Genomic DNA, 12,738 nt, shown 5'->3' on the forward strand with positions numbered 1-12,738 from the left:
AGTCATTTCAGCTCCTTATCTAAACCCCTTTGTTGGTGAAGCGGAGCCTTTTTTAGGAGCTGACTCAAAAGTATGTTAACTTAGATGCCCGGACAGCATCTGTTTCTGCTTGCTGGGGAGGAGGGAGCTGAAGGTTTCCCTCCTCCCCCCTCCTTTAGTTTCACAACTTTCTGCCCCCTTCTTGCACTTCAGTAGCTCCAGCCTGCACCTTTGTAGAGGAAGGAAAATCCTGAAGTGACAGAGTCGTATTTGAGGGCAGGAAGGCGCCTTGTGATGAAGGACTGGATGAATAGAGGCAGAGATTTACTGCACAGGCTCCTGGTCTCTCCTCCTTGCTGGACCCTCCTCGGGCCTTTGCAGAGCTGAGCGCTGGGAGGACAGGAAGCGTCTGAGCGCTCCACAGGCTGCGTCTCCGCTCGCAGGGATTTCCTCTCAGCCAGTCCGTTATCTGTTGCCTGTCAGGGCAAGTTTTCCCTCTTCCCAGATCCCCATTCCTGTCCCCCAACTCCTCTCCCTGCCTTCCCCCAGCCTCTCCTGCATACACACACATTTTACTGCCAAAAACCGTCCTCCGCCCCCCTCCTCAGCTAACTTCCTTTCAGCATTTTTTTGAGCTGGATAATCCTAGGATTTGTAAAACGGGGGAAAGGAGAGAACCGAGTGAGCGGGAGTCAGGACAGGAAGCTGGTTTCTCATTCCTCTAACTGTCCAAAGGCAGGAGGAGGGGAAGGGGGGGAGCCAAAGAGGAGCCTTTTGCAGACTCTTCCCCAGTCCCTTTTCATTAGTCCGTTTGAACTTCCAGTCTCCTGCGAAAGCCAAGAGGAGGACGACCAGACTGGGACGTTTACTGCTGGAAGTGGCGACAGCGCGACTGACGAGCCCCAGAAGGTGCCTGTGGAGGGTCTCGGGACTGCGCTGAGGGAAAGGTGTCCCCCAACCATCTCCTGCGCCCAACTTGCCAGCTCTGATGCAGGCACCCATCCACCACCCACTTCCCTCTGATGAGAACCCTTCCGGGCTCAGGCTATGATCGCTGCTGCTGCTGGCTGTGGAGCCTCTTCTCGCCCTAACCTTCCTCTGCCACAGGAGCAGCCCAACATCTGGTGGGGATTAATGTTTACTTCTCTGGCTGGACGCTATACAGGACCCCCGATGTTGCTCCCCAGGAGCGGGACACGGGCGGTGGTCTGAGGAGAAGAGCAAGATTTTTGTCACCCAGCGTGAGGTTGGGGGGAGGGGGGCAAGGCAGGAGGGGAGGCGAACCTCTTTTGGGACTAACCTCATGAAGAACAAGGGAGCCAAACAGAAACTCAAGAGGAAGGGAACTGCGAGCGCATTCGGCTGCGACCTGACGGAGTATCTCGAGAGCTCTGGGCAGGATGGTAAATGCTTCTTTATTCTCACTATGGTTGCAGAGAAGCAGAGTGTGTGTCTCCCTTTTTTTACTGGCAAGACTGCAAACCAGACCTTTCCAAAGGCTAAGGGTTAGACAACCTGGAGCTGGTTTATCCCTGGGAAGTGGACTCACTGTCCCATTACTCACAATGAATGAATGATCGGAAGATTGCTTTGGTGATGCGTGTGCATGACCCTTGCATGAGTAGCACTATGTGTGGGGAAAGGACTGGGCTAGGGCTCTTGGGCTGCCTAAGCATGTACAGATGCAGCCAGACTTAGGTTGTGATGTCCTCTCCCATCTGCCTGGCGGTGGTAGAGTAGCAGGCTTATAGGGAGTCAGGTTTGGAAATCTGAACTATGCTTAATATTGCCTCCTCCAGGACTTCAAAATCCTCCTGAAGTCCCTGAGAATAGAATTTTTCAGGACTGTGGGGAGGGACTGGACTCCAGTAGAGTTCCCATGTTGTCCTTTTACTGCTGGATGGAGACAGGACAGAGACTTGGGGTAAGGGGTAGAGTAGGATGTGTGGTGTAGGGGACAGCTGAGCTAACATGTTCACTACCCTGCCTGTTATCTTTCTCTCCTCCTCCCCCTGACCTCCGTGCCCCACGTACTGGATAAGAACACAGTAGCTCAGGCAGAAGGTAACACCAATACAATCAGAGGGTCCTGAATTTCAAATGGTCAATCCTTGAGGGAAAGAGCAGAATGATTTTTCTGAAAGTGGGTGGGATGACGAGAGAAGCAGTTGTGGGTTTGGCAGGCAGAAAGACCTGAAATTTAGCAAGAGGAATAAATAAATACATGCCTGTTACCATGCGCAATGTTCACATTATGATCCAGATTCCAGTTTGAATTAACTAACTTTTACCAATGTCAAGTTACTCTGACCAAAAAACCCCGACTTCCAGCAGCAATGTCAGCTTTGTACAGTCAGGGCTGTACAATCAGGTCTTTCATTTGCTGATGAGCATGGCTGATGAAGTACAGTGTGGAACCTCACTGGCAGAGGCATGGACTACATAACAGTAGTCCTTTCCACAGTGAAGAAAGCAGTAGATACAACACTGGGATGAAATGTTATATATGTGCATTTACTTATAAATGGGGGAAAACCAGTCATTCAATTTCATTGTGGATTGTCCATAACAGATACCATATTTTTTAACTTACATAGACCTTAATGATATTTGAATTGAAAGAGCAAAAATAACATACTTAATGAACTGATGTCCCTTTGCCAGCCAGTATGAGGCGCAGAGAGATAAATGCCATCCAGTGCTAACATGAACTGGTGTGGTGGAAGAACTATTTGCAGCTGTTTATAGGAACCCTGGAAAACAACCCAATGAAGGCAGGCACAGGCAGTATATTCTTTTGAAGCAGTATGGGAAATTTTAAAGGGAGAAACATAGTTACTGCAGTAGAAATTCAGCTAGAAGAGCTAAGTCTATTACCCAAAATCTCATAGGGGTTTTTTTAATAGTTTTTTTGAGCACTGGATAGAAGGACATTGTCTCAGGTCACATTTCTGGGATGGTTCACAGTTCCAACCTGCTTATGTCTCTTTTGCTGAGGAGCAGTGGGGGAGAATAAGAAGCCCCTTTCCCTTAATGCAGTACTGCAGTTTGTTAAACAGCACATCCCATTGCCCAGTGAGGTGGGATCCAGGTTTATTGGGAAGGGTGTAAGTTAGATTGGTACCTTTCTATTTATCAGGATGGGGGAGAAGAAATTGAAGTATAAGAAATACTAATTTTGTTGCTAGAAAGGCTCTCGGAATCAATAGGAATGTGACCAAATATGCCAAAGTGATGTCTTGGGGAAAAAAGGAGGGTTCAGATGTCATCAGGACATCACAAACTTGCAACTATACCAAATTAGAAGCACATTTAGAGTATGAGAGATGGCTGATTTGGGGACAGTTGAATTGTCCTGCTAAAAATTATTTTCATTGACAAGTCAGTGTTCCTGCAAGCAGCAACTTTTGTAGAGACATAAAGCAGTAACTTTTTTTGCTTTAGACAGTACTATATGTTTAACTGGTAGGATGCAGGCTCAGCTGGTTCCCTGCTACGAATCTATGAAGTTGTAAAACTGTTTGTGGTATCTGGAAGTAATGAGAGCAGGAGAGCACTTTGACTGCTGTCCAGAAAACATTTTGTTGTGGAGTTTTCTGAAAAATGTACCCAGAAAGGTTAACTGGAAAAGAAGAGCCTGTAAGACAGGCAGGACATGAGTCATATTGATTGTACTTTCATGCTCAGGTAAGCTTTACACCATCTTGCAGGGCTGTTTTGTGTGACTGGTCTTGCACAGGCAAAGGGATTCATACACCTGCTTTGCTGGTGTGGCATAGGTAGCACAGGGGATGGCCAAGGTTAGCATAGACAATTCAGCCTGGCTTTTTCCCCCTCTGGATTAGTACATGGCCTTTACAGTTAGGGGGTGCTGCACTACTTGTGTGTTGCTTTGTGCAGGAGAGGCACAACTTGAGTCTCTACATGCTTGTGGTTGTTGAAGAGCAGCTTGTGCTTTTTGCAAGGACCTTAGTCCCTGTGTCGTTGCCAAATTCCAGTGGAGAGAATTATATTCTACTTAAGGTATCAGCATTTCCTCTCCGCTCGTTTAACTGTTTAATAACTTGCTATGGCCCACTTCAGAGACAGCTGAAGATCCTGCTGTCTCCCTTACCAGACACATGTACCTAAGCCTCTGTTAGAAAGAAATTTATGATTATACAATAAAAGCTGTGACAGAATTACAGAGTATCTAAAAATGGGCAAATGAAAAGACTTTAGCAGGTACAGTGGGGTAGCTCAGGAGACAGAAATGTGATACAAAGCCTTTAGCTCTAAGTCGATTCTTTAGATCTGGCACAGGTCAGTGGTGATGGACAGATGTTGCTGTCTCATGGCTGGTTAGAATCTCAGATGTGTTAAATTTACTGTGTTTCAAGTCAGTTCCTGTCACTACCGCATTTGACCCTGCTTGGCCTTTTCCTGCCAGCAGCTTTTATACAGACACTGGTCACGCTCCTTATGGGGGCAGACTGCTATCAGTGCTTGCAAGAATTTAAATTCATGACTCAGGCCACAAAAACCACAACATAAAATAAAAATCAGTGCTGGGTTCCTTGTCATTTTCCATTTTCTGAAACTTCAGTGTGCATCTGAGTTTTGTTTTCAAGTCCTTCTCATGGTAAGAGGGTTAGAAATTTGGGAAACATCAACTCTACTTCCTCCCTGCTAGAATTATCAAACAATTACTTAACTAGCAGTGTGTCTGAGGCCAAGCTCACATAGGACATGGAGGCATGATGGCTGGCAATACCAGTGAGTAAAAGTTGTCTGATTTCACATAGTCCCTCTTGTGTTGCTACCAGCACCGAATCCACACACAAAGACAAGTGATCTTTTGGAATATCAGAGCTTCACTAGAAAACAGTGTCTGTGCCCAGGTTTTGGACATAGATAGGCACCAATGCAGAAAGAAGTTAATGCTAATGCCCTCTTCCTGTGTCAAACTTTATTGAAGTGTACAAGTGCAATGAGGCTAACAGAAAATATCCTAGAAGGATTAACATTAGAATTATGTTTTGGCCTCTTGATAACCAGCTTGGTTTCCAAGGAGAAAAATGCAGTGTGCCCCTACTGAAGTCAATTGGAGCTGCATGTCAGGCCCTCAGTTCCTATAATAACAACAGTATAATTTTCTAGTGGCACATGGACCAGGAGAGCTGTGCACTGTCTTTAGTTGGGGCAGGACAGTCTGAACTGCCTAAGAAAACAGTCACAGAGAGCAGACTTGCTTCTTGTTATATCACAGAAATGTTCTAAGAGGTGGTTGTTGTAAGAGTCAAAGCTGTTAGACAGACTAAGTAAAAATGGAGTTTAATACTCCCAGTGCTTTTAACTGTGTGAGATTCAGATTGGGATTTCAAATACACAACAAGGTAAAAGTTCCACTTTTTAGAGTGGAAATATACACAGCATCTATGAAGCTTGGATTGTGCTGGTAAAAGATAGTCCAGTCTTTTGCATAAAAACTGCTCCTGATCCAGACCTACCTTTGCTTCATTTGCTTTGAGTCAAGTGGAAAGAGGCTAAATTGTTTCCTTCATTTTTTAGTATGATGGTGTCCAGATGCTGGGCTAGGAGATGATACCAGGACTGTAAAAATCCAGGTCTCAGATTCAATGCCTTGTTCTTAGGGTTCAGGTCAGCTCTATGTGTCTGAGATTCCCCTTTTTTCTGGAGAATTAATTCTGCTGTTGCTATATCCCTCTGTGGTTTCTTCCACATCTGTTTCCTGCCTTATGTTGTCTGGTTGGGATGCAATGAGCTCAGCTTTTCCTCTCAACCCCCTCCCACACTCCCCACAGCTCCCTCAATGAGTCTCATCCTGAGCCTGTAGCACCCAAAGCACTTTCTAGCTCTTCATCTTATGCTGCTTATTGGCCTTGTTTGTTTTTTGCTTTAGAAAAAGGGTTGCTCACTTGAGGAGCTTTGTAGCTACCAATTCCCTTGTGATCCCCACTTGAGGCTTCTTCATGCCGTGGTTGAGAGCAAGGCAAACCAGCAGCATTCCCTGAGGCTGGGGAGGGAAAGGGAGCTGTTGTCTGCAAATGTAGCACAGAGAAGCATGTGAGGAAACCCTTACAAGTCCCTGGACTGTAGTATGGCAAAGGAGACAACAATATGGCTAGCCTTTATGATAGTCTTCTATGCTGTGTGGTTGTGCAATGACTGCTTCTGCCTTGTCACAACTACATTTGAATGAAAGAATAAGGAAAGCTTTCATTTAGAGCTAGTGGTCTCCAAAACCATGGTAGTACTAGCTCCACAAACAGGATGTTAAATGCTTTTGAGAATTGCAGTAGGTAAAGACCTTTCTGTAGGATAGGCAGGTACTTCTGAGGGAAACTGGTAACAATAATTCAGCAGTAACGTGCTTTGTACAAAGGAAAGGTCACATTGGATACTGTTTGCCTGTTGTGGTGCAGCCTGTTAACCACACTATCTTGTGCCTGATTTTGATGTTTTGAATTTCATGCTGAAGCTGTGTTGTCCGTACTTGAATGGATAAAAAGACCTGTCACTCAAGGAAAAAAGTGGTTTGTTTTGAAAACGGAATCCCTTTGGAGCCAATCATTAAACCTGCTACTCAGATGTGAAGCAGCTTTTCTGGCTTGTGTGGCTTTCCTTTCTTGCGCTTGCATGTGCAGCGGCATGTGTTTATGGGATAAGAGCATGCAGATATGAGCAGGAGTGTGCTTGCAAGTCCATAGCACAACTAAGTGTATACCATACAAAGGTGCATTTCTGTTCCCTTAGTACATTCTTCTAAGCTGCTTTTCTTGTGGTGATATTTTGAAGTGAACACATGCCCATACTTTTGGGTAGGTGCTTTCGGTTAGCAATGCATGCAGAAAGTCCTGGGAAAACTGCTAAAGGATCATTAACAACAAAGTGGAAGAAAAAGACAAGGCCTTTTTTTTTAATTTAAAATCCCCTTGGAAAAATGAAAATGCCACACGCTCATTTAATCTGCTCCAGAAGAATGAAGAACTGTATTCATCCCGCTCTCAAAATTAGAAACTGTGACACTGGGGATTTCTGTCTCAAGAACTGATCAAGCTGAAAAGAAACCTTTTTCTGTAGCCAAATTGCTTTCAACCTAGATCTCTTCCCTGACCTACCTTACTCTGTGGCTATGCAAACCCTTGTCTCCATTCAAGGAAGGAAGCAGCACAGGGGCTGGAAAGAGAACAGGACAAGACTGGCCTCTTGGGCTGACTTGGGAGTGCATTAGTCCTCTTTTTTTTTGTGTGATGTGCTGCTGTGGTCTGTTCTACATTGTCACAGTGCTGATACGCTGAGAAGCCCCGTGACCTGCTCTCTGTGGGATCTATTCCTGGCTATAGTTATGCAGGCTGTATGGATATTTCAGGTTGCATCCCTCACCTTTGTTATAAGAGCAAAAGGGACAGCTCTGAAGGTTGAGGGCGAAAGAAGTGATATTGTACTATTGTACACTGAAGGAGATCTGTGGCAGAGGGGCGCTGAGAACAGAGTACATGTACTGGCAGGTGAAGGAGATGGGCTGGGCTTGGGGGGGAGACAGCTCCTTGGCCTTTCAGAATCTTCCAAGGCACGTCCAGCAGATAGAGTGAGAAACTCTGCGGCCAAAATGGATAGTGTGGGGGAAATTGTTAATAATGTAAATCTTGCTTTTCCTCCATCAGTTCTCACAAGTGGAGCATTTCATTTTGAGTTCCAGATACCAGCCTCTATGGCAACAAGTGAGAGCAAAAAGACACTGGGAACAACGAGAGCAGAAGCCATCTGTTTGCTTCTGTTACTCTGCTGTTCCTCCTTGTTTTGGATGATGGTTGTGTTACTTGCTCAATCTGTTTCTAGTTCCTGAGAGCTGGATTTTTTGCGTCTTTGTGGCACAGTGTTACTGCCATTTAACATTCATATTGCGAGCTCAGCTCCTTGTTCTGTATTGACTTTCCATCGCTAGCACTGTGCGATTAGCAGAGAGATCTTCCATGTTGCCTCCTGCTTTACATTTCCCTTCCTGAGCACCACGGGAGGCAGTTTGCATGCACTGAGTCCCGCTTTGATCCTGCCTTCTCCCTCACCCCCTGCGAACAGCATGAATCAGGTCTTGTCTGCAGATTCTAGATTAGAAAATGTATTTTGATTTAGCAAATGTTTTCTCTTTGTTGGTAACAACTGATTTCATCTGAACACGGAAACCAAGAAGTGAACCAAACTTCACTGCTTGTGGTATCACAGCTTTCAAAGGTGGATGAAATGCTGGCACTGCATGGGGTAGATGTGCAACACACGCTGATTTACATGTGATGAACAAGTCTAGGAGGTCCTCATTGGTCTGGGGTTCTTGGATTCAAAGTTTTTGTGTAGGCCTAGTTCTAGTCTGGAGAGCTCATGACACAAACAAAATACTAGAAAGCTTGCATCTGTAACTCAGGCTTTGCAGAGATGATGCAGTTCTACAACAGCAACATTTGCTGGCAGTCAGTGTTGTGCCAAAAATTTATGTTCCATTGTTTCTCCTTTAACAGTAATAAGGGAAATTAAAACAGCCTGTCAGTAACAGCATACCCAGCCACGTTCTGAAGGGCCTGTGAGGTGGCTGTTGGATGGACTGCCCACATCATGGCTTGGACTAGATCTCTCATCTGGAGCGTGATTAAAGGATGGAGAACTACTAGCATCTGCCTCCAGTCCTGAACCACCACCAAGGTGCCAGACACACTTAGAGCTTTGACATGGAAACCTACAGATTATATTTATCTGAAACCACAAGCAGTCTTTCTAATCTTCTGCACCAGTGTCATTGCCGATATGAAAGGATTTACCATGGGCTTAAAACCTAGCATGTTGTCAGATGTTTGGCCTTTACATATAATGAAGTTAAAGACACCAATACTAAACTTCACTCTCACTCAAGTGCCAGATCCTTGTCTAAGTGAGGAGTTCAGCCTCTAATGCTGCAAGGCCTTTGGCACAGAAATAGACAAGGAAGTCCCAGTCCTCCTCTGTTTCACCCTCCTTCCTTGAACATGACATTGCAACTTGATTACATGCCCCATTTTCACCCCAGCCCTTTTGATTTTAACAGGGCATCAAAGGGGGCAAAGCAAAACTCATGGTTTTTGCACTTGCCTTCAGTTCCTCTCCCTCAGTCTCTACATTTCCATTTGGGAACAGCAGCCTGGCCTAAGTTCAAAGAGCCTCCCTCCATCCTGGTGTCAGCAGCTGATGATGTATGTGACAGACCCAGTTCCAAGGAACGTCAGGTTGGCTGGGTTACGGCTCTGACTTAGGTGAGTTAATGTCCATATAGGAAGAGTTACCTTCACAGCAGTAGAAAATGTTACAGAATCACAGAATTACTGAAGTGAGCAGGGACTTCTTGAGATACCTACATTAAAACATCTGCTCAAGCAGGGTCAGCTTGAGCCAGTTACCCAGGACTGTGCCGAGCTGAGTTTTGACTATCTCCACAGATGATGATTCCACAACCTCTGTGATTACCATCACAGTAAAAAAGTATTGTGTTTAGATGGAGTCTCATGGGTTTTGTGTGTCTTATTCTGTCAGTAGACACCACTGAGAAGAGACCGGCTTCCTTTTCTTCTTTCCCTCCCATCAAGGTATTCATTCACAATGACAGATCACTCCTGATCCTTCTCTTATCCAGGCTGAAGAATCCCAGCCCCTTTTCATATGCAAGGTGCTCCAGTCCCTTAATCATCTCTGTGACCCTGAGCTGGGCTTGCTCCAGTAAGTCCTTCTTGAACTGTGGAGCCCAGAGCTGAACACAGGACTCCAGGTGTGGGCTCAACAGTGCAGGGGGGAAGGATTGCTCCCCTCAACCTGTTGGCAACTCTCCTCCTAATTCTTGCTGATGTTCTTAGTAATCTATACAGTTACTACCAGAAATTTGCCTTGGTATCCCAGCATAGACTGGCAAATTCAGTCAATAACTAAAGTGCAACTGGGAGAAGGTAAAGGATCCTTTCTGCCCTGGTTAATGCTCAGAATGAGTTGCCTTTTTATAAAGGGCCCTTGTTCTTTAATGGTTTCTGCTGTTTTGCTGCTGGCCAGCTCAAATGAATTAATGTATGCTTTATATAATACATGGATATGCTGCATCTTCTGAAAGCTGTGTAGAGCTTTGGCTTAATAGAAAGTCTACAAAAAATGCTTTGAAGCAGCACATCTTTCTCAAGTGGTGGCTGTACCAGCCCCCATCTCTCCCCCAAAGAAGGCACTGTGGACTGTGTGTCTTTTATGGCAGCTGGGTTACAAGCCATTCTCCAGCACAGGAATTGAGCAAGGGGAGAGGAAATGTGCATCCCTCTGCAGGATTCTCAGCTGTGGCTGCTGCTCTTAGAAATATGCCCTGAGCAGCTGAGTTGGTTTCATAGCCATTTATCTCTAGCTCCACTCACTGCCCTCTTCCACACTCAAAGGCTCAGCTAACTAAATGCCTTTGGAAATGCTATTATCTCCTGTGCTCTCTGGGGCCAGGAGCAGCATGAAGATTTATCATCTGGAACAGGAGGCTTTGTTTAGTTTTATAAAGCACAGAACAGTTAAAGAAAGAACAAAAAAATAAACCCCAAACCAAATGCAAAGCTCTCTTTAAATCTCATGGCCTCTCTTTGCTCTCTCCAATCTGGGAACATGTATTTGGTTTTATAATGTCATTAAATAGTGTCACATGAACAAATGGTTAGAGGAGTTATACCTCCATCTCTAACATAGGGATTGAGTGTTCAAATGGCCAGGAGGCAGTTGTGTAACTTACTTCCTGAAGAGCATTAGACAGGAGACCAGGTCAGATTCTCCAGTACAAGTTTCATTTAAAGGACACCACTTCTGGTTTTCAGTAAATACAGCAGCATACAGGTACTGCCTTTTTATCTCAGAGGTGCTGAATGTGCTCTCAAATTTTCTGCACAGGTGGCATGCAGGGCTGAAAATCTAGGCTATATCTGTGCCTGAGCTCACCATCTTTAGTCGCTGGCTGATCAAAAAATGCTGATTTAGCAGACACAGAACACTGGGTGAAAAGGGAGTGTGTGTGTCTATGTATGTGTGTATCTGGATCTGAATATTTGAGTTGGGATCTTTTTTATAGTATTCTTATTCTGCATTTACCATCTCAGCAGTGAATATGACTGTCAGTACTGCTGCAGACAGGCAGCTTGACAGCACAATAGGGCCATCCAGCATGTGGAAAACCATGTGCTCCACATGCAACTAGTGCTTGTTTATCTATTCATCTCTCATTATGATGCCACTGCTAGTGGTGGCAGTCACACCTCAGGAGGTTCAGAGGTGTGATCAGGCAGGGTGAGCCTCCTCCTGGAGCCCTTGCATCTGTGCTGCAATTTGTGTGAAATAAATAAGCTGTCAGTGGTACTGAACTGTTTTCTTTTCTTGTGCACAATCAGAGAGGGGAACAGCTTCACCACTTTGCTCTTTCTCTTTTTATCTTCTCAGTGTGCTCCACTTGGCACTGCATTTTCCTTACCCTTGCTCTGGTCAGGCAGTGTCAGATACACAAGAGGCTAAATGAGAACAAACTCTCTTGTGAGATTTATTGCATCTTCTGCTTCTAATCAAGCCAGAAAAATAGAGCAACAGACTTCCTTCTATAATCTGTTCTCTCCATTCCAGTCCCAACTGGAAACCAGAAGTACAACAAGGAGGAATGTAGGAAAAAAAAAAAAGGAAAAAAAATTAAAACAAATGTCCTGGAATCTCTAAAAAGAGCATGGAGTTTGGCCTGAGGCGATGGCTCAGGGTTACAATGGGTATGGAGGTATGGAGGATTCTCCCTTCTCTCAAATGTTTTCAGTTCCCCCTACTTGTTGTTTTTTTTATCCTCTTCTGTCCCACTCCATTTCCATAACTTTTATTGCCAGAATGGCAGTATGCACATGTTGCCAAAGTCAATACATCAAGTGTCTGTGCCTAAGGCAGGCTTAGGAGCAGAAATGAGAAAAGCTGGTTTTGATCCATTGAGTCCATCATTCCCTCCTGACTCGATACTGAGTTACATACTGCTACCTAAGGTTTACTGCGTAAAGCCACAAACCAGGTCTGAGTCAGGAAATTCAGTTCTGTATCCCAGTAACTTAAATTTGGTCTCACCCTCCAGACTTGCCGAACCTAGATGAGGAATGAGATCCTCCTGCAGCCCTGTCTCTGGGTCAGGTGGGTGCAGGTGACTCAATGCCTGCTGTCCTCGAGGTTGCAGGCAGAGCATGGTGGTAGAGGCAGCCCGCTGTTGCTGCTCAAAAACGTGCTTGAGGCAGGGAGGAACTGATGTGATAAATACAAAGAAGGGCTAGTAGTCCTAATTAGGCCTCATTTCTAGCCTGCTAAAATACCCATCTGTCACTCTGCTGCAATAATGAGATTTGAGAAGATTAACTGGATACTACTTAGGCTCCTCAGCATGGCAGCTCAGTAAGTGTGCTGCTGTTCAGCTTTAAGCCACGCTTGCAGCAATTACACCTTAAGCAAGTTTATGTCTGGTTAGTGCTTGCATGGGAGTGGCCAAAATAAAAACTGCTACAGAATGGAGTGGGTGATTCAGAAGATGGCAAGTGTAGTATTGATTCAGTCAAGTTGCTGCCTTGGCATCATTTGGAGAAATAATTTGAGCACAGGGTAAAAAAAGTACTTCAGTGCTTTTAAAAAAATCCCTGGTTAATTTTTTTTTTTTTTAATAGATGATAGGGCCTTTTTTATACATGTACATGCTGTGCTGTGTTTTTTTCTTCA

At 44.9% G+C, this 12,738-nt stretch overlaps 1 protein-coding gene across 1 annotated transcript in view; it reads left to right on the top strand.

Annotated features, from left to right (window-relative positions):
* The first annotated feature begins 209 nt into the window (after positions 1-209).
* ARHGAP31 (Rho GTPase activating protein 31) overlaps positions 210-12,738 on the top strand; it is a 60,717-nt gene continuing 48,188 nt past the window's right edge. Inside the window, exon 1 of the mRNA XM_071560465.1 lies at positions 210-1,382. Coding sequence (XP_071416566.1) covers positions 1,283-1,382 — 100 coding nt within the window. The 5' untranslated portion in view covers positions 210-1,282. The remainder of the gene's footprint in view (positions 1,383-12,738) is intronic.

Source organism: Pithys albifrons, chromosome 1, assembly GCF_047495875.1.
Source record: "Pithys albifrons albifrons isolate INPA30051 chromosome 1, PitAlb_v1, whole genome shotgun sequence".
In the NCBI taxonomy this organism is placed as follows: Eukaryota; Metazoa; Chordata; class Aves; order Passeriformes; family Thamnophilidae; genus Pithys; species Pithys albifrons.